Source organism: Bombina bombina, chromosome 1 (genome assembly GCF_027579735.1).
Source record: "Bombina bombina isolate aBomBom1 chromosome 1, aBomBom1.pri, whole genome shotgun sequence".
NCBI classification, from domain to species: domain Eukaryota; kingdom Metazoa; phylum Chordata; class Amphibia; order Anura; family Bombinatoridae; genus Bombina; species Bombina bombina.
Genome location: NC_069499.1, coordinates 476658674 through 476683513, shown reverse-complemented (window position 1 = coordinate 476683513; position 24840 = coordinate 476658674). Strand labels below are relative to the sequence as shown.

General features: G+C 39.5%; 1 protein-coding gene across 1 annotated transcript in view; it reads left to right on the top strand.

Moving 5' to 3' along the window:
• The window catches only part of SESTD1 (SEC14 and spectrin domain containing 1), a 404487-nt gene that overhangs the window by 349460 nt on the left and 30187 nt on the right, over positions 1–24840 (top strand). Inside the window, exon 15 of the mRNA XM_053698514.1 lies at positions 4509–4631. Coding sequence (XP_053554489.1) covers positions 4509–4631 — 123 coding nt within the window. The remainder of the gene's footprint in view (positions 1–4508; positions 4632–24840) is intronic.

Genomic DNA, 24840 nt, shown 5'->3' with positions numbered 1-24840 from the left:
TGATACTAAATCTAAACGTTTAAATAAGGTTTTTAAATCTCCTGTAGTTATTCCAGAAGTTTTTCCTGTCCCTGATGCTATTTCTGCAGTAATTTCCAAAGAATGGGATAATTTGGGTAATTCATTTACTCCTTCTAAACGTTTTAAGCAATTATATCCTGTGCCGTCTGACAGATTAGAATTTTGGGACAAGATCCCTAAAGTTGATGGGGCTATTTCTACCCTTGCTAAACGTACTACTATTCCTACGTCAGATGGTACTTCGTTTAAGGATCCTCTAGATAGGAAAATTGAGTCCTTTCTAAGAAAAGCTTATCTGTGTTCAGGTAATCTTCTTAGACCTGCTATATCTTTGGCTGATGTTGCTGCAGCTTCAACTTTTTGGTTGGAAACTTTAGCGCAACAAGTAACACATCGTGATTCTCATGATATTATTATTCTTCTTCAACATGCTAATAATTTTATCTGTGATGCCATTTTTGATATTATCAGAGTTGATGTCAGGTTTATGTCTCTAGCTATTTTAGCTAGAAGAGCTTTATGGCTTAAAACTTGGAATGCTGATATGGCTTCTAAATCAACTTTACTTTCCATTTCTTTCCAGGGTAACAAATTATTTGGTTCTCAGTTGGATTCCATTATTTCAACTGTTACTGGTGGGAAAGGAACTTTTTTACCACAGGATAAAAAATCTAAAGGTAAAAACAGGGCTAATAATCGTTTTCGTTCCTTTCGTTTCAACAAAGAACAAAAGCCTGATCCTTCATCCTCAGGAGCAGTTTCAGTTTGGAGACCATCTCCAGTTTGGAATAAATCCAAGCCAGCTAGAAAGGCAAAGCCTGCTTCTAAGTCCACATGAAGGTGCGGCCCTCATTCCAGCTCAGCTGGTAGGGGGCAGGTTACGTTTTTTCAAGGAAATTTGGATCAATTCTGTTCACAATCTTTGGATTCAGAGCATTGTTTCAGAAGGGTACAGAATTGGTTTCAAGTTGAGACCTCCTGCAAAGAGATTTTTTCTTTCCCGTGTCCCAGTAAATCCAGTAAAAGCTCAAGCATTTCTGAAATGTGTTTCAGATCTAGAGTTGACTGGAGTAATTATGCCAGTTCCAGTTCCGGAACAGGGGATGGGGTTTTATTCAAATCTCTTCATTGTACCAAAGAAGGAGAATTCTTTCAGACCAGTTCTGGATCTAAAAATATTGAATCGTTATGTAAGGATACCAACGTTCAAGATGGTAACTGTAAGGACTATCTTACCTTTTGTTCAGCAAGGGAATTATATGTCCACAATAGATTTACAGGATGCATATCTGCATATTCCGATTCATCCAGATCATTATCAGTTCCTGAGATTCTCGTTTCTGGGCAAGCATTACCAGTTTGTGGCTCTGCCGTTTGGCCTAGCTACAGCTCCAAGAATTTTTACAAAGGTTCTCGGTGCCCTGCTGTCTGTAATCAGAGAACAGGGTATTGTGGTATTTCCTTATTTGGACGATATCTTGGTACTTGCTCAGTCTTTACATTTAGCAGAATCTCATACGAATCGACTTGTGTTGTTTCTTCAAGATCATGGTTGGAGGATCAATTTACCAAAAAGTTCTTTGATTCCTCAGACAAGGGTAACCTTTCTGGGTTTCCAGATGGATTCAGTGTCCATGACTCTGTCTTTAACAGACAAGAGACGTCTAAAGTTGATTACAGCTTGTCGAAACCTTCAGTCACAATCATTCCCTTCGGTAGCCTTATGCATGGAAATTCTAGGTCTTATGACTGCTGCATCGGACGCGATCCCCTTTGCTCGTTTTCACATGCGACCTCTTCAGCTCTGTATGCTGAAGCAATGGTGCAAGGATTACACGAAGATATCTCAATTAATATCTTTAAAACCGATTGTTCGACACTCTCTAACATGGTGGACAGATCACCATCGTTTAATTCAGGGGGCTTCTTTTGTGCTTCCGACCTGGACTGTAATTTCAACAGATGCAAGTCTCACAGGTTGGGGAGCTGTGTGGGGATCTCTGACGGCACAAGGAGTTTGGGAATCTCAGGAGGTGAGATTACCGATCAATATTTTGGAACTCCGTGCAATTTTCAGAGCTCTTCAGTTTTGGCCTCTTCTGAAGAGAGAATCGTTCATTTGTTTTCAGACAGACAATGTCACAACTGTGGCATACATCAATCATCAAGGAGGGACTCACAGTCCTCTGGCTATGAAAGAAGTATCTCGAATTTTGGTTTGGGCGGAATCCAGCTCCTGTCTAATCTCTGCGGTTCATATCCCAGGTGTAGACAATTGGGAAGCGGATTATCTCAGTCGCCAAACGTTGCATCCGGGCAAATGGTCTCTTCACCCAGAGGTATTTCTTCAGATTGTTCAAATGTGGGAACTTCCAGAAATAGATCTGATGGCGTCCCATCTAAACAAGAAACTTCCCAGGTATCTGTCCAGATCCCGGGATCCTCAGGCGGAGGCAGTGGATGCATTATCACTTCCTTGGAAGTATCATCCTGCCTATATCTTTCCGCCTCTAGTTCTTCTTCCAAGAGTAATCTCCAAGATTCTGAAGGAATGCTCGTTTGTTCTGCTGGTAGCTCCGGCATGGCCTCACAGGTTTTGGTATGCGGATCTTGTCCGGATGGCCTCTTGCCAACCGTGGACTCTTCCGTTAAGACCAGACCTTCTGTCACAAGGTCCTTTTTTCCATCAGGATCTGAAATCCTTAAATTTAAAGGTATGGAGATTGAACGCTTGATTCTTGGTCAAAGAGGTTTCTCTGACTCTGTGATTAATACTATGTTACAGGCTCGTAAATCTGTATCTCGAGAGATATATTATAGAGTCTGGAAGACTTATATTTCTTGGTGTCTTTCTCATCATTTTTCCTGGCATTCTTTTAGAATACCGAGAATTTTACAGTTCCTTCAGGATGGTTTAGATAAGGGTTTGTCCGCAAGTTCTTTGAAAGGACAAATCTCTGCTCTTTCTGTTCTTTTTCACAGAAAGATTGCTATTCTTCCTGATATTCATTGTTTTGTACAAGCTTTGGTTCGTATAAAACCTGTCATTAAGTCAATTTCTCCTCCTTGGAGTTTGAATTTGGTTCTGGGAGCTCTTCAAGCTCCTCCGTTTGAACCTATGCATTCATTGGACATTAAATTACTTTCTTGGAAAGTTTTGTTCCTTTTGGCCATCTCTTCTGCCAGAAGAGTTTCTGAATTATCTGCTCTTTCTTGTGAGTCTCCTTTTCTGATTTTTCATCAGGATAAGGCGGTGTTGCAAACTTCTTTTCAATTTTTACCTAAAGTTGTGAATTCCAACAACATTAGTAGAGAAATTGTGGTTCCTTCATTATGTCCTAACCCTAAGAATTCTAAGGAGAAATCGTTGCATTCTTTGGATGTTGTTAGAGCTTTGAAATATTATGTTGAAGCTACGAAATCTTTTCGTAAGACTTCTAGTCTATTTGTTATCTTTTCCGGTTCTAGAAAAGGCCAGAAAGCTTCTGCCATTTCTTTGGCATCTTGGTTGAAATCTTTAATTCATCTTGCCTATGTTGAGTCGGGTAAAACTCTGCCTCAGAGAATTACAGCTCATTCTACTAGGTCAGTTTCTACTTCCTGGGCGTTTAAGAATGAAGCTTCGGTTGACCAGATCTGCAAAGCAGCGACTTGGTCCTCTTTGCATACTTTTACTAAATTCTACCATTTTGATGTATTTTCTTCTTCTGAAGCAGTTTTTGGTAGAAAAGTACTTCAGGCAGCGGTTTCAGTTTGAATCTTCTGCTTATGTTTTTCGTTAAACTTTATTTTGGGTGTGGATTATTTTCAGCAGGAATTGGCTGTCTTTATTTTATCCCTCCCTCTCTAGTGACTCTTGTGTGGAAAGATCCACTTCTTGGGTAGTCATTATCCCATACGTCACTAGCTCATGGACTCTTGCTAATTACATGAAAGAAAACATAATTTATGTAAGAACTTACCTGATAAATTCATTTCTTTCATATTAGCAAGAGTCCATGAGGCCCGCCCTTTTTTTGTGGTGGTTATGATTTTGTATAAAGCACAATTATTCCAATTCCTTATTTTATATGCTTTCGCACTTTTTTATCACCCCACTTCTTGGCTATTCGTTAAACTGAATTGTGGGTGTGGTGAGGGGTGTATTTATAGGCATTTTGAGGTTTGGGAAACTTTGCCCCTCCTGGTAGGAATGTATATCCCATACGTCACTAGCTCATGGACTCTTGCTAATATGAAAGAAATGAATTTATCAGGTAAGTTCTTACATAAATTATGTTATATGTGTGTGTGTGTATTTATGTTTATATATGTTGGAGGAATGCCGCTGATAGACTTGTGTGATGTAGAGTTGCCACAAACCTTCTTTTGTTATGTAATATCTGTGAAGTGCAATAAAATAGGGTACACCTGTATATTACTTTAAATATGAAGAAACTAATTTTCAATAAGTTTACATCGTTTTCATCTAAAAACATTTTTTCTAGGCAGTGGAATGGTTAAATGAATTATTGGATGCACTTTTGAAAACTCACATCAGATTGGGAGACGATAGTCAGGAAACAAAAATTTTGATGGAGAAGCACCGGAAATTTGTTGACGTTGCTCAGGTAAATATCTAATTATATAAAATACCTCTGTTGCATCTCACATAGGGCCTTAATTATATAACTACATTATTTTAAAAATAATAAATGGTATGGTCTTAGGCTTTGCTCCTAACCTCTAAACTTTCATAAGATGGAATAGTTGAAAGCATAAATATTTCTTGTAAATTGTCTGTTACAGCGAAGGCAAACATTCCTAATGACAAATTCCATACTGTAATTTTTTTTATCAGATGGTGAGAGTCCACAAGTCATCACATGTGCAAATTCCTCTCCTGACCACTTGCAGTGGGCAAAAGACACCCCAACACACCAGAGCTTTAAACCCCTCCAACTTCTCTTGATCCTCAGTCATTTTATTTTGCTTCCTTAATGAGCTGCTGATATGGTATCTAAATGCAGATGGCTATCTCTCCCCTTCCAGGGTAAATCTCTGTTTGGGCTTTGACTGGATGCTATTTTTGCTTCAGTAACTGGACCTAAGAGAGCTTTTCTGCCCCAAAGTAAAAGATCTAAATGTAGACTTGGATGTACAGTGCATTTTTGTTACTTTCGATAATCTAAGGCTCAGAAGGATTCCTCCTCTGCCCAGAGTTCTGGTTATTCAACTCTTCCTGGAAGTCCAGCCTTTCTTAGTCCAAAAACAAAAAGTCCCAAGAAGTCTACCCCAGCCTCCAAAACCGCATCAAGGTGTGGCCCCATACCAGACCAATCTCTGGTGAGGTGCAGATTGAGTCTTTTTCAGGAGACTTGCAAGAGATCTTTTCAGGATTCCTGGGTATCACAATTTATTTCCCAGGAATATCGAATAAACTTTTTTTTACTGCCTCCTTGGGGAAGATTCTTTATGTCTCAAGATCCTTTAAAGTTTCTACTTTCAACATGGAAACAATTTGTGCTTCCTTTAGTGCAGGGGGGTCGGTTTATATCTACAATAGACCTAAAAGATGCTTATTTGCACATCCCTATTCACCGGAGTCATGTCCTAGACGAGCATTATCAGTTTGTGGCCCTCCCTTTCGGTCTGGCTACAACTCCCAGAGTTTTTACAAATCTACTGGGAGCTCTGTTGTCAGTAGTTCAAGCTTATGGAATTTATGTAGTTCCTTCCTTGGATGACATTCTGGTTCATGCTCCAGATGATACTTCAGAGTCACAGTTGGAAAATAAAACTTTTAAAAAACCTGTTAACTCCTCAGACCCTTGTCTCTCTTCTGGGGTTCATAATTCAATGACTATGCTTTTGTCCCTGACAGATCATTGCAGACTTAAGTTGTATTAGACAAAAAACACACTAAAACAATGGCACTATATTAGGCAATCCCCTCTATGATAATGTTGTTATAGCATCTATTTGCTCAAGAAATAATGAGCTATTAATCAACACGAGAGGGGTGGTGCTTTGCACTAGTCAATATACACAAAAGAGGTGTGGAGCAAGAGAGTTCCACTGAAAGGGTGCAAACCCAGTTCTCTGTGCCCAGACTAATTGACGGGAGGGTCCGGATTTAAATTCAAATATAACTTTTATTGGTATAATTAAAAATAATGGACATGAACACATACAAAGTTAAAATTCACAACGTGAGATATATTCCTATAAAAAGTGGATTGGGGACTATAATTCTAGCTTTGATACTGCCTTGTTTATTAGATCTTGGTAGTCACCCCAAAACATAGGAATAATTGGAAATGATTACCCTTGAAAAGCTAGAGCAATACCAAGTGATCTATGTCCACTGGAATTTGTTCATAATATGATACACAACACTCCAATACATGTTATATGTTCAAATAAGTTCAGCCTGAACAGAACATTTATTATTGTGTTCATGGATGGCTCATCGTATTGGCCCGTGATATTGTGTTCATAGATGGCTCATCATATTTGCCAGTAGTATTGGGATGTGTAAATATAGTTAGCCTCATATAGGGTGTTTATGATGTGCTTGAATGCCTATAGGGTTATCCTGTAATACACACTCAATTGTTAAAGAGAATTGTTACGCTTGTATGGCTCAATAGAACAAATGTAGGTTCTTTATTAGGAAAATATTATGTCAAAATTTGATTAAGACGTCTTGTTCTAGTTGCTAAGTTGTACTATTGCATGTGTATCCATCTACAGAGGTTAGACATATTTAACATTGAAATCCGACTTGTATTGTCAAGAACTAATGTACGTAGTGTTAAGTTTGAATGGTCAAGTGCTGATGCACGATCCAGATTAGGCTAACACTATATAACACAATATTATATCCAAATAACTTATTAACACTTAGACACATTATTTGTTAGAATGTATTTTATATTGTTGCAATCTACTGCCATTGGGCGGTGAGTTCATTATTATCACTCTCCTCTTGCATGTATGCTTGATTACATTCACTTGTACACTTGTGTTAGTATAATGAACTAATGTATGTATCTACTATGTCAGGAACTAAGTAATTTCAAATTCAAAATGGTAGAGTGCTGTACGTGTACTAGGTTTAGATAGCACATATAGGTGCTGTTGTGTCCCTATAGACGCATAACTGCATTTGAATATAACAGCGCAAGAGTGCTCCTTGTATAATTAAATGAGGCTAGCATAGTATGCGTAGAAAAATTACCCAGTCTACATTCTGTAATACTGCTAACACTGAGCTCTATGCTGTGAATACAATGAAGCTGGGACAATTATACTGTATAGTTTCCGTAAGTTGTTTGATCATATATACCATGTAACACGGATAACACTATCACCCAATGCCTATAGTGCAGTTGTGGTGACTGATCTGTAAGTGAAAGTGGCATTAACAAGTGAGTATTATTCCTAGAAGTTCATAACAAGTATGGTTATTCTATATGAGCTGTTAGGTAAATAATTGTGCTCTAACATTATAAAAAGAGGCTAATTCTCAGTTTTTATCCCTTCTGGAACTAGATCACTGCTCTTGCCAAAATATTAGTGATTGTTATAATGTTTCATAGATTTAGTAAGATTTAGTATTTAATCTCTACATTGCATATAAAAAGCGTCCTCTGATGCTGCGCTGGCGCGTTTTGCCCGTGAAGGGCTTTCTCAAAGGCAGCGAGCCGCCTGAAATGCCGGAATTTAACTACGAATGGAAACCGGAAATCCCGCCTGCGGCGGTTATGGATTGGATTCTAGGTTTGTCCATTATGTTGACTTGATTGTGTAAAGGTGGGGTATATACCATTTATCACGTTCCTAGGTATACATGCTCTAATAAGTGCTGAATAGTCCTGTTTGATTAGTAATTCGAATTGTAAGAGATTCAAATGTGGCATATTAGATCGATGCAACTGAGTATCATTACTTCTAATAGTCATTTTTAGCTTTTGGTTGTAATAGTCTGGGTTCAAATATAATACATTAAAGCAAGATGGTACTTATATTTATTTTCACAAATTGAAGTTCTTTTGCCCTCCAATAACTTGTCAGAGCTGATATAAATATTGCATGTATAATACACATCTAAATACATTTGTTTCTACTGTACCGTGACTATGATTGTGCAGGGGGGGAGATCAATGCAACTGAGTATCATTACTTTTAATAGTCATTTTTAGCTTTGGTTGTAATAGTCTGAGTTCAAATATAATACATTAAAACAAGGTGGTACTTATATTTATTTTCACAAATTAAAGTTCTTATGTCCTCCAATAACTTGTCAGAGCTGATATAGATACCACACATATAATACACATCTAAATACATTTATTTCTACTGTACTGTGATTATGTGCAGGGGGGGAAGGAGGAGTGTTAGGTGATAGATATGGGGGGTGTTACTTAAAGGATGTATATATGTGTCTGTGTAAAAAGCCATAACCGGCAATTTGTGTGCTCATACATATTGTACTGGTTCAGTACATAATGAAATTTGAATTATTAAAGTTCTGTGAGAACAATAATCGTGTCGCTCTGGTATAAGCTTCATAAAGAAAGGGGAGGGGAAAAATATATGTGATAAAGTGACTGAAACACAAAACTAAAAACAAGATTCACTTCTTGAAAATTGTGACAAACTTGTGAGACATAAGTGGGGATTCGTGTTGTGTAAAATGTGTTACTCCTACTGCCATATTGAACTGTTAAGATTCTATTATATATTGGCCATTAATGTGATATGGCTTTTGACAGTATTTTCCCTGTGGGTTAAATTTCCCAATTTATTGTTATTAACCCATGAAAAATGATATATAGTTGTGGTATATCTTGAATTGTTACTGACTAAATAGTAGTAATAGGATCCAATGGCTCACATCTACTGAAACTATAGATGTTGAAGAGTTTTATCTAATGGATCTAAAGAAATACAAAGAAATTATTCTGTTCATTCATCCCATTGGGATGTACAGTATTTAATAAAAAAATCCATCTACTCTCAGCCTTAAGCAATGATGTCTCTATATCTCCTCCTCTAATGCCCAAAACTACCTTTTCAATGCCCCAGCATTGGAGTTCATCTCGGTTAGATTGATGGTATTTTAAAAAAAATGGGATGCTACACTGGTTATAGCCTTCCCATTTTCCAGGTCTTTAGCAGCATTTTTAATATTTCTTAAGTGCTCAAGTAATCTGGTTCTGTGCTTTCGGGTCGTCATCCCTATATAGAGGAGGTTACATTTACATCGTGGAGCATAGATTACTCCCTCAGTGTTAGTGTTACAGCTTATATGTTTTTGATGGCATGTGGATTACCAAATCTGTCTTTGATTTGGTTGATTTTAAGCATATGTCTACATGTGCTGCAATTGCCACATTTGAACGAACCAGGGTTGAATGCTGATTTAGTTTTTTCTTTTTGTAGATGACTACTGCTGACTAGATCTTTTAAATTCTTGGTTCGTCTATATCCAATAGATGGTTTATCCCCTAATTTGCTCTTTAAGATTGGATCTGTCATTAAGATTTCCCAGTGTTTATTGATTATTTCAATTATTTGGTGGTTATAGGTAAGTATTAATCTTGGAGCCTTGGAGTCAGGTTTGACTTTTTTATATAATAATTCCCTTCTTTTAGTTTGTGATGCCCGATATTTGGCTCTTTTTATACTCCTCTTGCTATAACCACGGTTGATTCGTCTCTGTTTGAGTTCTTCAGCTCTTGCTTTAAATGTGTGATCATCGGAGCAATTCCTGCGTACTCTAAGAAACTCACCAGTGGGCAAACCCCTGATGGTTCCTGGTGAATGGGCACTCGTGCTATATAGTAAGCTGTTAGTTGCCATCTTTTTCCTGTACAAATCAGTTTTGAGATTCCCATCTACATCTTTGCTGATGATAAGATCCAGGAAGTTTGTTATTTTGGCTGGCTTTGTGTGTTAATTTGATATTTAAATTATTCTTGTTTAGTTTGGCAAGGAATTCTTGTAGATGTTCATATGTTCCTTCCCAGATAAAGATAATATCATCTATGTAACGCAGCCATAGTGGAATCATATTAGAGAATTCTGTGTTTTCATCAGTAAAGACATGTTCTGCCTCCCACCATCCTAAAAATAGATTGACATAGGTGGGGTCACAGGCCGTCCCCATTGCTGTTCCGCGAGTTTGCAGGTTGTATCTGTTGTCAAAAATAAAGAAGTTGTAATTCAAAATGAAGTTTAGTAGTTGTAGAATGAATCTGTCGTGATTTGCATCTTCTTCAGCTCTAGATTTCAATAAATACTCTACTGCTTCAATACCGATATTATGGTTAATAGATGTATATAATGACTCAACATCTGTTGTGACTAACCCAAGCTGTATTACTCAAATCGACCTTTTCCAATCTTTGTAGTAATTGCATGGTATCGCGTATGTATGAGGGTAACTCATGGACATATTCTCTCAGATGGTAGTCCACGTACTGGCTTGCTTTTTCCGTTAAACACCCCAATCCAGAGACTATTGTTTGCAGGTCTTTGTGTACCTTAGGTAATTAATAAAAGTTAGCTACTTTGGGGTATTGTACTGTAAGAAATTTATTTTATTTGTCAGATAAGCCTGATTTACCATATGGTCATATATCTTCTGGTATCCTGTCATTGGATTATGCAGTAATTTGGTGTAGCAGCTTGGATTCCTCAGCTGCTTATGATTCTCTTTGAGGTACATATCCAATGGCCAAATTACTATGTTACCACCCTTGTCTGTGTTACAAATTATTATCTCATCTGTCTCAGTTCCTTTAGTGCCATTCTTTCTTTGTTGGTTAAATTGCGATGAGTTGGAGATATTTTTAACGCAGTTATTTCGCTTCATACCATTTCATTAAAGATATCTAATTGGGGTGTATTAATGTTTCTGGGTAAAAAGGTGGATTTATTTCGAATACTGTTTCTCCATTTAGCAGCAGTTGCTGGATTTGATTCTTCCAGTAGATTTTCAAATGCTTGAATGGATTCTAGTTCCCCTGCATTCCAACCCCATTGGTTCTCTGTGAGAAAAACTTATTGAGAGCTAATTTAAGCATGTATAGCTGTATGTCCTTTATAATTTCGAATTTGTCAATTTGATTGGAAGGACAGAATGATAGGCCTTTAGACAATACTGAGATATGCTCTTTGTTTAAAGGTAATTTTGATAAGTTAATTACATTTACTGATTCGCACGAATCTGGGAGAAGGGGCTCGGAGGTCTTCTCATCTGTCTCCAATTCCCTGTATGCGACTCCGGCCTCTGGCTGGTCTTTTGTTTCTTGCCCCTTCCTCTACGTGTTCCCCTTCCTTTTCTCCTGAATCTAAAAAAATCTTTCCTCTTCTGTCAACTAGAGGATCGTGGGGCTATGGTATTCAGGTTGGGGCTAGGGCCTTCATAAGGAACATTGGTTCCAGTAGAGCTACCTTCCTCCCCATCCGTATCTGATACGTCACTTTGTACTATCGTTACTTTGGGATTTTTTGTAGGATTTCTGAAAAATTTCCTGTTTCTCCACATGCAATAGTACAATTTAGCAACTAGAACAAGACATCTTAATCAAATTTTGACATAATATTTTCCTAATAAAGAACCTACATTTGTTCTATTGAGCCATACAAGTGTAACAATTCTCTTTAGTTGAAATAATTTTTATTGTAAAACATTTACAAAATACATCACACATTGTACAATTTCCATCAGCATTTACAACAGCTCTCTTTTCCTCTGTTGTTAGAACGATAGTTCAGAGTCTGTTGTATGTGGTATGTCTTTATAGGCAAAGTCAGGAAGTAAACAAAGTCTCCAGCTAAACAGCTAATGTTCCATTGTCACTTCTAGAGGAATCTGACATTTAGTGTGAGTAAACCAAAATTTCCTTACTTCAGCAAAGAATGAAGGGAATAACAAGCAAACTACAGAGGCTATGGAATTGCTTCCGGTTTCCATCCATTCTCCGCATCTCTTTGTTATTTTTCTCCCCTTTCTTTTTGAACCCCCCCCCCCGAAACAACATGAATAACAATAAACAATAGTCCCCCCTCCCCCCCTTTAAATTTGATATCAAACTTCAACCTGTCTAAGTTCATGCTCCCTCTCTCGTCAATCCAGGGAGAGAGCCCCTTTATTATTGGTCATATCTGAGTCTCCTGTGTCAGTTGTCACCTTTCCCTGCCTTGTATGTCTCAGTTCATGTCTCCTGTCTGAATTAGTGGTGTGCCTGTCTATTTTTGTTTTATCTGATCAATTTCCGCTCAAGATCCAGTAGTTCCAAACTTTTAAGAATTGGTCGTGGTTAGCCATTATGAATGATGCTGTTTCAGATAGCTTGTATGTGTTCCTAATTTTTCCTAGTATCTCCCCCCATGAGGGTACCCCTGTCCTCCAGTATCTTGCTACGCATATCCTAGTTGCCGTGCAAAGGATGTGTATGAATGTATTCGTAGTTGAATTAAAGGGTTTTATGCGTTCGTTTAACAGAGCTTGTGTCATTGTCAAAGTAATATTTTCAGATAGCACCTCGCTTAATAACTTAGATAGATTAGACCATATTTGTTGGATCTGTGGGCATTCCCACCACATATGAATATATGTTCCCATCACTGAACAGCCTCTATAACAATTTTTGCTTTTGTTTTGTGTGTAGTGTGACGTGATTATTGGGGTGAGGTACCATCTGAATACCGTTTTAATACAATTTTCTTTGAAGTCTGCACAGATCATACCTTTCCCTGAGTCGTGAAAGATACCTTCCCATTCTTCTTTAGAATATCTTGTATTAGTATCAAGTTCCCATTTCTCCATTATAGATGATTTAGAAGTGTGTTTAGCTGATTGTAGCGTCATGTATATGGAGGAGATGAGTTTTTTATGTCTGGAGCCTGTAGTACACAGTCTTTCCATTGCCGTCAAACACTGTCTAGGGGTTTGTGGTATGAATTTAGTGATAGTCGATGCTATTTGTAGGTATAGAAACCAATGTAGTTTATCTGGTAATATTTTTTCTTGTATCTGTTGATATGTGGCTATTTTACCTTTATGAAGAAAATCAGCTACCCTATAGAGTCCCTTATTTGCCCATTTGCCAATTTGCCCCTGAAAGTCTTGGCCCATGAGTGTCCTCAGTGGTCTTATTAGTGAGTTTGATGGTAGTAGTTTTAGAGTAGTGGACATCGTGTGCCACAATGTCATCATCTCTTTCGTCAGTTTCAAGGCTTTTGTCCCTCCCAGTGCCCCCCCCCCCCATAGGTTCCCACATAATGTCCTCCGGGTGCCCGTATCCTGCTATTGCAGTTTCCACTCTTACCCATATTAATTCATTATGTTTGTTACTTATCAAGGTGGTCTGCGCTAGTCTCGCTGCTTGGTAGTAGGTGAGTAAGTTTGGTACTCCAACCCCCCCTAGCTGTTTATGTTGCATTAATATTTGTGATGGTATCCTAGCTTTTTTACTTCCTCGTAAAAACCCAACTAAATCTGTTTGAAGTTTATTAAGTTCTGGAATGGGAATCTTGATCGGCAAAGCCCTAAAAAAATAAAGTAACCTTGGTAGAATGTTCATTTTAATTGTCGATAAGCGACCATATAGAGAGAAGCCTCCTGCCTTCCAAGTTTTGATCTCTTTCCTAATTGTTTTATATAGGGGGACGTAATTCAGTCTATAAAGGTCTGAGATATCGCTTGATATTCGAATACCTAAATACTTGATTGCTTCTTTGGCCCAGCTGAACGAAAAATTAGTTTCGATAAGCTTTTTGGTATGGGTTGGGAGGGCAATGGGTAGTGCCTCGCATTTTTCTTGATTAAGCTTGTATCCCGAGATGTCTGAGTAATCTTGTAGGATTTGATATAGGTGGGGTAGGGATAACAATGGTTTGGTCAGGGTAAGGAGGACGTCGTCTGCAAAGAGGGATATTTTAAATTCCTCCTTGCCTATCTTGACTCCTTGAACCTCCGGGGATAAACGTATCTTTGCTGCCAAGGGCTCTATACAAAGCGCAAATAGAAGTGGTGACAAGGGGCAGCCTTGCCTTGTACCATTTCGAATATCTATACTTTTGGACTGATAACCTGCCGCTCTAATGTATGCTGTAGGAAAGGAGTAGATGCCCCTTATGGCTTGTAAGAATGATCCTTTAAAACCCAGTTTGGTTAAAACCTCTAGCATAAAATCCCAATCTATTCTGTCAAACGCCTTCTCCGCGTCCAAAGATAGGACCAGAGAAGGCGTCCGCGTCTTGTTCAGGTAGTCAACCAGGGAGACCGTGCGCCTAGTATTATCTGGGGCTTCCCTTCCTAAAATGAATCCCACCTGGTCCGGGTGGATCATGTCTGGTAAATGAGTCTTAAGTCTGTTTGCCAAGATCTTCGTGAAAATTTTTATATCTTGGTTGATTAGGGATATTGGCCTATAATTTTGGCATAATTTTGGATTCCTTCCTGGTTTGGGGATCACCACTATCTTAGCTTGCAGAATTTCTCTTGGGATTTCCCTACCTTGTAAAATTTCATTGCAGAATGTAACTACATGTGGGGTTAGAATTGTTTTGAAGAGTTGGAAGTATTCACCTGGAAACCCGTCTGGGCCTGCTGCCTTTCCGGGTTTGAGTTCTTTAATGGCTATGAGGACCTCCCTGGCTGATACCTTCGCATTCAGTTCGTCGTTAACTTTATTATCTATTGGTGTGAGTTTGGCCTCATCTAAAAATCTATGTAGTAATTGTCTAGTCTGATTGTTATGTGCTGTTTTTCCCCCGTCATAGAGGTGGGCATAGTATTGAGCAAAGTTATCGGCTATCTCTTGCGGGTTTGAGGTACAAGTGCCATCATCTTTCTGTAGAAGTGGTATAGAATAGGCTTTTGTCTTTTCCCTAAGCTTATGTGCTAAATATTTATCTGGCTTATTGGAATAAAGAAAGTATTGTGATTTCAGTTTGTGAGCTGCTCTAAGGGAGGCTGTATTTAAGATTGTTGATAATTCTAGTCTTTTAGTCTGTAGTTCCTGAAATACTGTTGCTGATAGGTTTTGTTGATGTAGTTTAGTAAGGTAATCTATTTGTTTTTGTAAAGTATCTATTTGGCTTCTATTAGCTTTGTTAATGGCCGCTTTTTCTTTAATGAGTAATCCTCTAATAAAAGGTTTGTGAGCTGCCCATGTGTTAATTGGGTTAGTGGTGGAGCCTGTATTAATTGCCCAGTATTCTAACATATTTTGTGAGATAGAGTCGTGTATGCCTGGTTTCTGCAGTACTGCAGGATCATAATTCCAGGAGCGTTTTGTGCTGATGTGGAATGTTTCCTTAATGATTACTTGGATAATAGAATGATCTGACCAAACACACGGGATTATGGCTGAAGATATCAAGTCAGGAATCCATATCTGGCTTAAATAAATATAGTCTAATTTAGAATAGGTATTATGTGCGTGAGAATAGTATGTGTATTCTGTGGTCTTTCCATATAATGTGTCCCAAGAATCTATTAAGTTATGTGATGAAAAGGTCTCTTTGATTTTTTTAATCAAGGAGTTATGTCTCTGTTGTTTTTGAGTCGGTTTAGACTTGCCTATGTGTTGGTGTGTGTACAGCTCTATATTAAAATCCCCTCCTAGCAGAATCCTCGCTTGGGACCATTGAGTTAACAAGAAGGATATGTGAGAGAAAAAAGATATTTGTGTCTCATTAGGTGCATAAATATTGCATAACACAATTTGTTTATCTCGCTGCCTCCCTCGAACTATTAGGAATCTCCCTTCTGGGTCTTTGATCGTTTCCTCTACTACAAATCCTAGGGATTGGTGTAACAGAATCGAAACCCCCCTCTTTTTTGTATCTGTTGTTGAGTGGTAATGTTGTGTAAAACTTTTGGACCAGTATTTCGGTACTACTTCTTTGATAAAATGAGTTTCTTGTAAGAATATTATATTGGCTTTTAACCTTAAATACTGGGTTATCGCTGTACGTCGTTTAAGGTCTGTATTGAGGCCTCTTACATTATGTGAAATTAAACATATACCGTCAGTCATTACTTACAGTTTGGAGTCTAGGGCTCTCCCCTCTGGATCTACTATTCTGTCAATTATTACCTCGTTCTTTATGATTTGCGGATGCAAGCTTTCATTATTAGACCTCCCACATTTGCAGGCAATGAAGTGTGAAAAAACAAAAACAAGAGCAACATCAGACAAGTTATATAACAGATTCAGCATAATATTCATATAAACAATAAAAACAAAAAAAACAATAAAAAACACGTTTCTCCTGCATTTAAGAACTACATGCAGGAGAAAAACATAAAAAGTAAGAAAAAGGATACAAAAACCTCCTTCTCCTTCCCTACCTCCCTCCTGTGTATAATACACTTTATGAGCGTATCATACTCCCACTGCTAACAGAATATCTTTGGGCAAACAGGTGTTCCTGCCTGTTTCAGGTCAGCTATAACCTATTAAAACCTGCATAGTTCCTTCTCTGAGATATGTATAACATAAAGTGTTACTCGTAACCTTAGTCTCTTAACTTTCCAACTTTTAAACTAAACGTAAATCTCATAATTTGAGAACTTTTGTGCATTTCGTATCAACTCAGGCTCTAAGCCCAAGTTGGTAACTTTATAATAATATTTACGGGTAGAAACCTAAACGCTTACACTCCTCTGGTGTAAGACCTGTGTATCAAACCTCTAGGCAGTTGATAATGTCATGTCTTGGTTTTCTTCTTTGTGACTCTTGTCCACTTTTGTCGCTGAGGTTGGCCTACTCCAGCCGCTTGTTGCGATGTGTCACTCACTTGCTTCAACTGCGGGAGATCTGGAGTCTCTATATGTAGTTTGGTACAGATATCTGGGATCTCCATTGGTTCTCTGAGACTTAGGGATCTACCATTATGTTGAATATATAGATTAAAGGGGAACCCCCATCTATATCTGATCTGGTGCTTCCTCAAAAGGGTAGTGAGAGGTCTCAGGTAACTTCTTCTTTGTAGTGTTCTGACACACAAGTCTTGGTAAAATTGGACCACTGATCCCTGAAATTTAAATGTAGGGTTTTTCCTAGCTGCCGCCAGGATTTCTTCTTTGTCTGGAAATCTGAGGAATTTGACGATTACATCTCTAGGTGGGTCCACTTCTTTTGGTCTAGCTCTCAGTGCTCTGTGTGCTCTTTCTAGCTGGAATTTCTCTTCGGTAACTTCTCCTGAAATGGCTTGGAAGAGTTGGTGTAGATAGGTGTTCAGCTCCTCTGTTGAGACAGACTCTGGAATCCCTTTTAAGCGTAGATTACTTCTGCGGTTTCTATTTTCAATGTCTTCTAATTTGTCCTGCATCTCATTAACCTCTTGTTGTTGAGCGGTAAGTTGCTGATTGAAGCTTGCAAGATCTTCTGACATTGAGGTCTCAACCTCCTCTAAGGCCGCCACTCTAGAGCCCAAATCTGTGACATCTTGCTTTATTTCTGTGAGGCTGTTGGTCACCGTACTTTGAAATGAGTCAAATTTTTCCCAGAGCTTCTCAAAATTTTTATTAATATCGTGTTTGGACACCAGGGTCCTGAGATCAGCTCTTGTAGCTGGGATAGAATCATCCTCATTAATCTGTGAATCTGTTTCTGAGTCTATGTCATCTTCTGGAGCAGTATTGGCTGTTTCTAGTACCTTCTCTTTTACCGGTTTGAAAAACATGGTAGCTGTTGGAGTTTTAAGCCCTTGGGAAGATTTGTTTTGCTTTCTGGCTGTCATGTTGGAGGGTATGAGCTGGCACTCCGAGGAGATTGTGAGTAGTGTAAGTTGAGATGCTGAGAAAAGAAAAAAAAAAGGGGAGAAAGTCCCTCTCCTCTCGTTAGATGTAATTATCCTGCTCCGTTTAACCCCTTATGTCAGGGGGTATGCTTATGGGAAATGTTTGCTTTGTTTCTGTATGTATATTGGCCTTTATTATCTTGTTACATATTTAACATGCTGACATCTCTTGTAAACACATAGTGTTATAGCCTGGTATCTTTTGGAGTCTGCCTTCCTCTCATTGAAGAGTTTTCTTGCATGCGTATATGAAACAGTGTCAATCACTTTAGTGCCTCTGAGTATATAGAGATTAGATGCCAAGTCTTAGTTTTACACTATCTTTTCTGTGATGAGAGTAGACTGTGCCTTTATTGTAAATGTTTGTCAGTTCATTAAGGAGCTGGAATCCTCTTATTGGAACCTTATTGTAGCATAGTCTATTGAATGTACTTTATGTCCCATAGTGCGTGTCAATGTTATATGGGGTCAAAAAAGGAGACAAGAATCTTGAGTGGCAGTCGCATGGTGTTTATTAGGCTATTATTTTGAGAGCATTAACTGTTCATTTTGTTTTCTGTTGTCACTTTTCATAGTTGTGTTGCAGTCTTTTATCTATAGTGTCTGCACCCTTTCAGTTAATAATCCGGTCACAGAAAAAAAGTCTCTTTCACTTTTATGTGCGTTAAATTGTGCTTGATTTATACGGCACTTCACCGTTAATAAAAACTCCCCTTACCGGATCTAGCAGCTTATCTCATGCGCAGTACTTCAGCCTCTGCTTTCGGCCCTTATTATAATGGGTATTATACCCGCGATCGGCTCAGCTCAATGGTGTGTACAGGTATACCAGGGCGAGTTTTATTATCAGGCACTTCGACTTAGTTTCCCCTTCATCCGTCTCCTTAATGGGGTAGCCAGGCTTCCTTTTAGTCATGCGACCGCGTGGTTAAGATGGCGGACGGCTCCGCTCAATCTCCGCTTCATCTGGTGCCTGATTAGTGCCGCACCGATTAGTTTAGCCTCCAATCTTCCTGCTTCGTTATCGCAGGTACCTCAGTGCATCCCTCCTGAGTTATCTAGTAGATATTTGCCCTATATATATTAGGAATTAGGCAGTGTTTTACGGAGCTCCTAAATTACACCTCCATTCTTGTTGAGCTCCAGGCTCCGCCCCCGTAACAATTCTCTTTAAAGGGACAGTCTACACCAGAATTTTTATTGTTTTAAAAGATAGATAATCCCTTTATTACCCATTCCCCAGTTTTGCATAACCAACACAGTTATAATAATATACTTTTAACCTCTGTGATTATCTTGTATCTAAGCCTCTGCAAACTGCCCCTTTATTTCAGTTCTTTTGACAGACTTGCAGTTTAGCCAATCAGTGCCTGCTCCCAGATAACTTCACGTGCACGAGCACAGTGTTATCTACATGAAATATGGGAACTAACACCCTCTAGTGGTGAAAAACTGTTAATATGCATTCTGAAAAGAGGGTGGCCTTCAAGGTCTAAGAAATTAGCATATGAAGCTCATAGGTTAAGCTTTCAACTAAGAATACCAAGAGAACAAAGCAAAATTGGTGATAAAGTAAATTGGAAAATTGTTTAAAATTACATGCTCTATCTGAATCATGAAAGTTTATTTTGGCCTAGACTGTCCCTTTAACAATTGAGTGTGTATTACAGGATAACCCTATAGGCGTTCAAGCCCATCATAAACACTCTCTATGAGGCTAACTATATTTACACATCCCAATACTACTGGCAAATATGATGAGCCATCTATGAACAAAATATCACGGGCCAATACGATGAGCCATTCATGAACACAATAATAAATGTTCTGTTCAGGCTTAACTTATTTGAACATATAACATGTATTGGAGTGTTGTGTATCATATTATGAACAAATTACAGTGGACATAGATCACTTGGTATTGCTCTAGCTTTTCAAGGGTAATCATTTCCAATTATTCCTATGTTTTGGGGTGACTACCAAGATCTAATAAACAAGGCAGTATCAAAGCTTGAATTATAGTCCCCAATCCACTTTTTATAGGAATATATCTCATGTTGTGAATTTTAACTTTGTATATGTTTATGCCCATTATTTTTAATTATACCAATAAAAGTTAAGTTGTACTAGGCCTGTGCCTTTTTGCAAATTAACCCTCTCCCTTTCATTGTTCAGTGCATGGAAGTTGTGGATCTCATGGGTGTTTTCTCAGACACAGTTCCATTTTCCAGAATTCATCTTTGAGTCCTCAAATTGCAGATTCATCAATGGAGTAGGGATCACAAGGATCCGTCGCAGAAGATCCTGTTAGATCACAGGACAAGACATTCCCTAACTTAGTGGCAGACTTGCCAGTCCTTGGTTGAAGGGGTCTCCTTTTTTGGCAGTGTGGGTAGTGATTCCCTCAAATGTTATCTTGTTAGCTTGGGTACATTCTGTGAGGGTCTCAGAGGGCAGGGAGTTTTGGTTTCCTTAAGAGACAAGGTAAGCCATAAATATTTTGGAAATCGGCACAATTTTCAGAGCTCTCCAGAGTTGGCCGACTGCACGCAGGAATCTTTTCTGTGATAACAGTCAAACAATGTCACAGTGGCCTATGTCAACCAGCAGGGAGGAATTTGCAGTTCCTTAGTAATGAGGGAAGTGTTTCGTATCATCAGCTGGGAAGAATGCCATCATTGCATGTTTTCTGCCATCCACATTCCAGGTGTGAACAATTGGAAGGCAGAATTTCTCAGTCGCCAGTCTCTTCACCCAGGGGAAGCATCTCTGAGCCTCATAGCCTCTCACTTGCATCACAAACTGCCTTAGTATTGTGCCAGGTCTCTGAAAGATGCCCTAGTGGTTCCCTGGTCATTCAACCTGTTTTACATTTTTCCTCTATTTATGTTATTATCCAGAATAATAACCAGATTAAAGCAGAAACAAGCCTCAGCAATTCCAATTGCTCCGGCATGTCCTCGCAGGATTTGGTTTGCAGATCTGGTTCAAATGTCCTCATGCACGCCTTGGAGGCTTCCTCTAAGAAGGGATCTTATCTCTCAAGGTCCTTAATTTTATCAAGATTGCAAAATGCAGTGACGGTTGAACGCTTAGTTTCTTCTATAAGATACGACGAGTCCACAGATTCATCCTTTACTTGTGGGATATTATCCTCCTGCTAACAGGAAGTGGCAAAGAGCACCACAGCAGAGCTCTCTATATAGCTCCTCCCTTGACTCCACCCCCCAGTCATTCTCTTTGCCTACTCTAAGTAATAGGAAGGGTAAAGTGAAAGAGGTGATAAAATGTTGGTTTTTATTTTCTTCAAGCAAGAGTTTTTTATTTTAAATGGTACCGATGTGTGCTATTTTCTCCCAGGCAGCAGATGGATGAAGACTTCTGCCTGGAAGCTGATGATCTTAGCAGTTGTTACTAAGATCCAGAGTAGTTCCCACAGAATGGCTGAGGAGTACTTAAGAAACTTCAGTGTGAGGAACGTTTTTCATGCTATAAGCAGTGAGGTATGTTCAGTCATTTTTTTCTGGAGAGACTGTGTTATTTCAGAATTGGCTGACAGTATCCCCATGAGGGAAAGGGTAAGCAGTAATCCTAAAGTATTAAGAGGGGTATTACTGGACTTGCATATTTTTGCGCTCTAATTGCGCAGTAGTTTTTACATTCTGAGACATCCAGCTTCCCTGAAGGAGTCCCCTGACATATTGGACCTCTGTAAAGGGTTTTTGTGACTACAAAAGTCATTTTATGGGAAGGTAGGAGCCACAGTAGAGCTGTGGCAGTTTGCTTGTGACTGTTATAACGGTTTTACCGTTTTTTTGCTTCGTTTTTGAGCCTGAGGGGTTAATCATCCATTTGCAAGTGGGTGCAATGCTATTTTAGTCTAGTATATACACTGTAAAAATTTCATAGAGTTAACTGCTTTCACTGTTTTGCAGTTTTTGTGTTTGTTTTTTTCCCTTAAAGGCACAGTACTGTTTTTTATATTCTGCTTTTTCACATTAATTAAAGTGTTTTCAAAGCTTGCTGGTCTCATTACTAGTCTGTTAAACATGTCTGACATAGAGGAAACTCCTTGTTCATTATGTTTAGAAGCCATTGTGGAACCCCCTCTTAGAATGTGTACCAAATGCACTGATCTTACTATAAGTTATAAAGACCATATTCTGGCTTTAAAAGATTTATCACCAGAGGAAATTGACAAGGGGGAAGTTATGCCGACTAACTCTCCCCATGTGTCAGAACCTATAACACCCGCTCAAGGGACGCTAAGTACATCTAGCGCGCCCATAGCGTTTACCTTACAAGACATGGCGGCATTTATGGATCATACCCTTACAGAGGTATTGTCCAAACTGCCAGGGTTACAAGGAAAGCGAGACGGCTCTGGGGCTAGGAAAAATACAGAGCTCTCTGACGCTTTAGTAGCTATGTCTGATATACCCTCACAATGTGCAGAAGCTGAGGCAGGAGAGCTTCTATCTATGGGTGATTTTTCTGACTCAGGGAAGACACTTCAACCTGATTCTGATATGTCTACATTTAAATTTAAGCTTGAACACCTCCGCGTGTTGCTCAGGGAGGTTTTAGCAACTCTGGATGACTGTGACGCCATTATAGTCCCAGAGAAATTGTGTAGATTGGATAAATACTATGCAGTGCCTGTTTACACTGATGTTTTTCCAATACCTAAGAGATTTTCAGAAATTATTACTAAGGAATGGGATAGACCAGGTGTACCGTTCTCTCCCCCTCCTGTTTTTAAAAAGAAGTTTCCCATAGATGCCGCTACACGGGACTTGTGGCAAACGGTCCCTAAGGTGGAGAGAGCAGTCTCTACCCTAGCTAAGCGTACAACTATCCCCGTCAAGGACAGTTGTGCTTTCCTAGATCCAATGGATAAAAAATTAGAGGGTTATTTTAAGAAAATGTTTATTCAACAAGATTTTATTCTCCAGCCCCTTGCATGCATTGCCCCTGTCACTGCTGCTGCGGCCTTCTGGTTTGAGTCTCTAGAAGAGGCTCTACAGGTAGAAACCCCATTGGATGATATCCTTGACAAGCTTAAAGCTCTTAAGTTAGCCAATTCATTTGTTTCTGACGCCATTGTTCATTTAACCAAACTAACGGCTAAGAACTCAGGTTTTGCTATTCAGGCGCATAGGGTGTTATGGCTTAAATCCTAGTCAGCTGACGTTACTTCAAAGTCTAAGCTTCTCAACATTCCCTTCAAGGGGCAGACCCTATTCAGGCCTGGACTGAAGGAGATCATTTCTGATATTACTGGAGGAAAAGGTCACCCATTTCCTCAGGATAGGTCCAACAAATTAAGGACCAAACAGACTAATTTTCGTGCCTTTCGAAACTTCAAGAGTGGCGCAGCTTCAACTTCCTCTAATACAAAACAAGAGGGAAATTTTGCCCAGTCCAAGCCGGTCTGGAGACCTAACCAGGCTTGGAACAAAGGAAAGCAGGCCAAAAAACCTGCTGCTGCCTCTAAGACAGCATGAAAGATCAGCCCCCGATCCGGTAACTGATCTAGTAGGGGGCAGACTTTCTCTCTTCGCCCAGGCTTGGGCAAGAGATGTCCAGGATCCCTGGGCGTTGGAAATTGTGTCCAAAAGGAAGATTTCATCTCACAATTATCTGCAAACCAGATAAAGAGAGAGGCATTCTTACATTGTGTGCAAGACCTCCTAGTTATGGGAGTGATCCACCCAGTTCCAAAGGAGGAACAGGGGCAGGGCTTCTATTCAAATCTGTTTGTAGTTCCCAAGAAAGAGGGAACCTTCAGACCAATCTTAGATCTCAAGATCCTAAACAAATTTCTCAGGGTCCCATCCTTCAAGATGGAGACTATTCGAACCATCCTACCTATGATCCAGGAGGGTCAATATATGACTACCGTGGACTTAAAGGATGCTTATCTTCATATTCCGATACACAGAGATCATCATCGGTTTCTCAGGTTCGCCTTCCTAGACAGGCATTACCAGTTTGTGGCTCTTCCCTTTGGGTTAGCTACGACACCAAGAATCTTTACGAAGGTTCTGGGGTCACTCCTAGCGGTCCTAAGGCTGCGGGGTATAGCAGTAGCCCCTTACCTAGACGACATTCTGATACAGGCGTCGAATTTTCAAATCGCCAGGTTCCATACGGACATTGTTCTGGCATTCCTGAGGTCTCATGGGTGGAAAGTGAACGAAGAAAAGAGTTCTCTATCCCCTCTCACAAGAGTTTCCTTCCTAGGAACTCTGATAGATTCTGTAGAAATGAAGATTTACCTGACAGAGGCCAGGTTGTCAAAACTTCTAAATTCCTGCCGTGTTCTTTATTCTACTTCTCGCCCTTCAGTGGCTCAGTGTATGGAAGTAATCGGCTTAATGGTAGCGGCAATGGACATAGTGCTGTTTGCCCGCCTACATCTCAGACCGCTGCAACTCTGCATGCTCAGTCAGTGGAATGGGGATTACACAGATTTGTCCCCTCTACTAAATCTGGATCAAGAGACCAGGGATTCTCTTCTCTGGTGGCTATCTCGGGTCCATCTGTCCAAGGGTATGACCTTCCGCAGGCCAGATTGGACAATAGTAACGACAGATGCCAGCCTTTTGGGCTGGGGTGCAGTCTGGAACTCCCTTAAGGCTCAGGGCTCGTGGACTCAGGAGGAGGCACTTCTTCCGATAAACATTCTGGAACTAAGAGCGATATTCAATGCTCTTCAGGCTTGGCCTCAGCTTGCTGCGGCCAGGTTCATCAGATTTCAGTCGGACAATATCACGACTGTAGCCTACATCAACCATCAAGGGGGAACAAGGAGTTCCCTAGCAATGTTGGAGGTTTCAAAAATAATTCTATGGGCAGAGGTTCACTCTTGCCTGCTATCAGCTATCCATATCCCAGGAGTAGAGAACTGGAAGGCGGATTTTCTAAGTCGACAGACTTTTCATCCGGAGGAGTGGGAACTCCATCCGGAGGTGTTTGAGCAGTTGATTCAACTTTGGGGCAAAC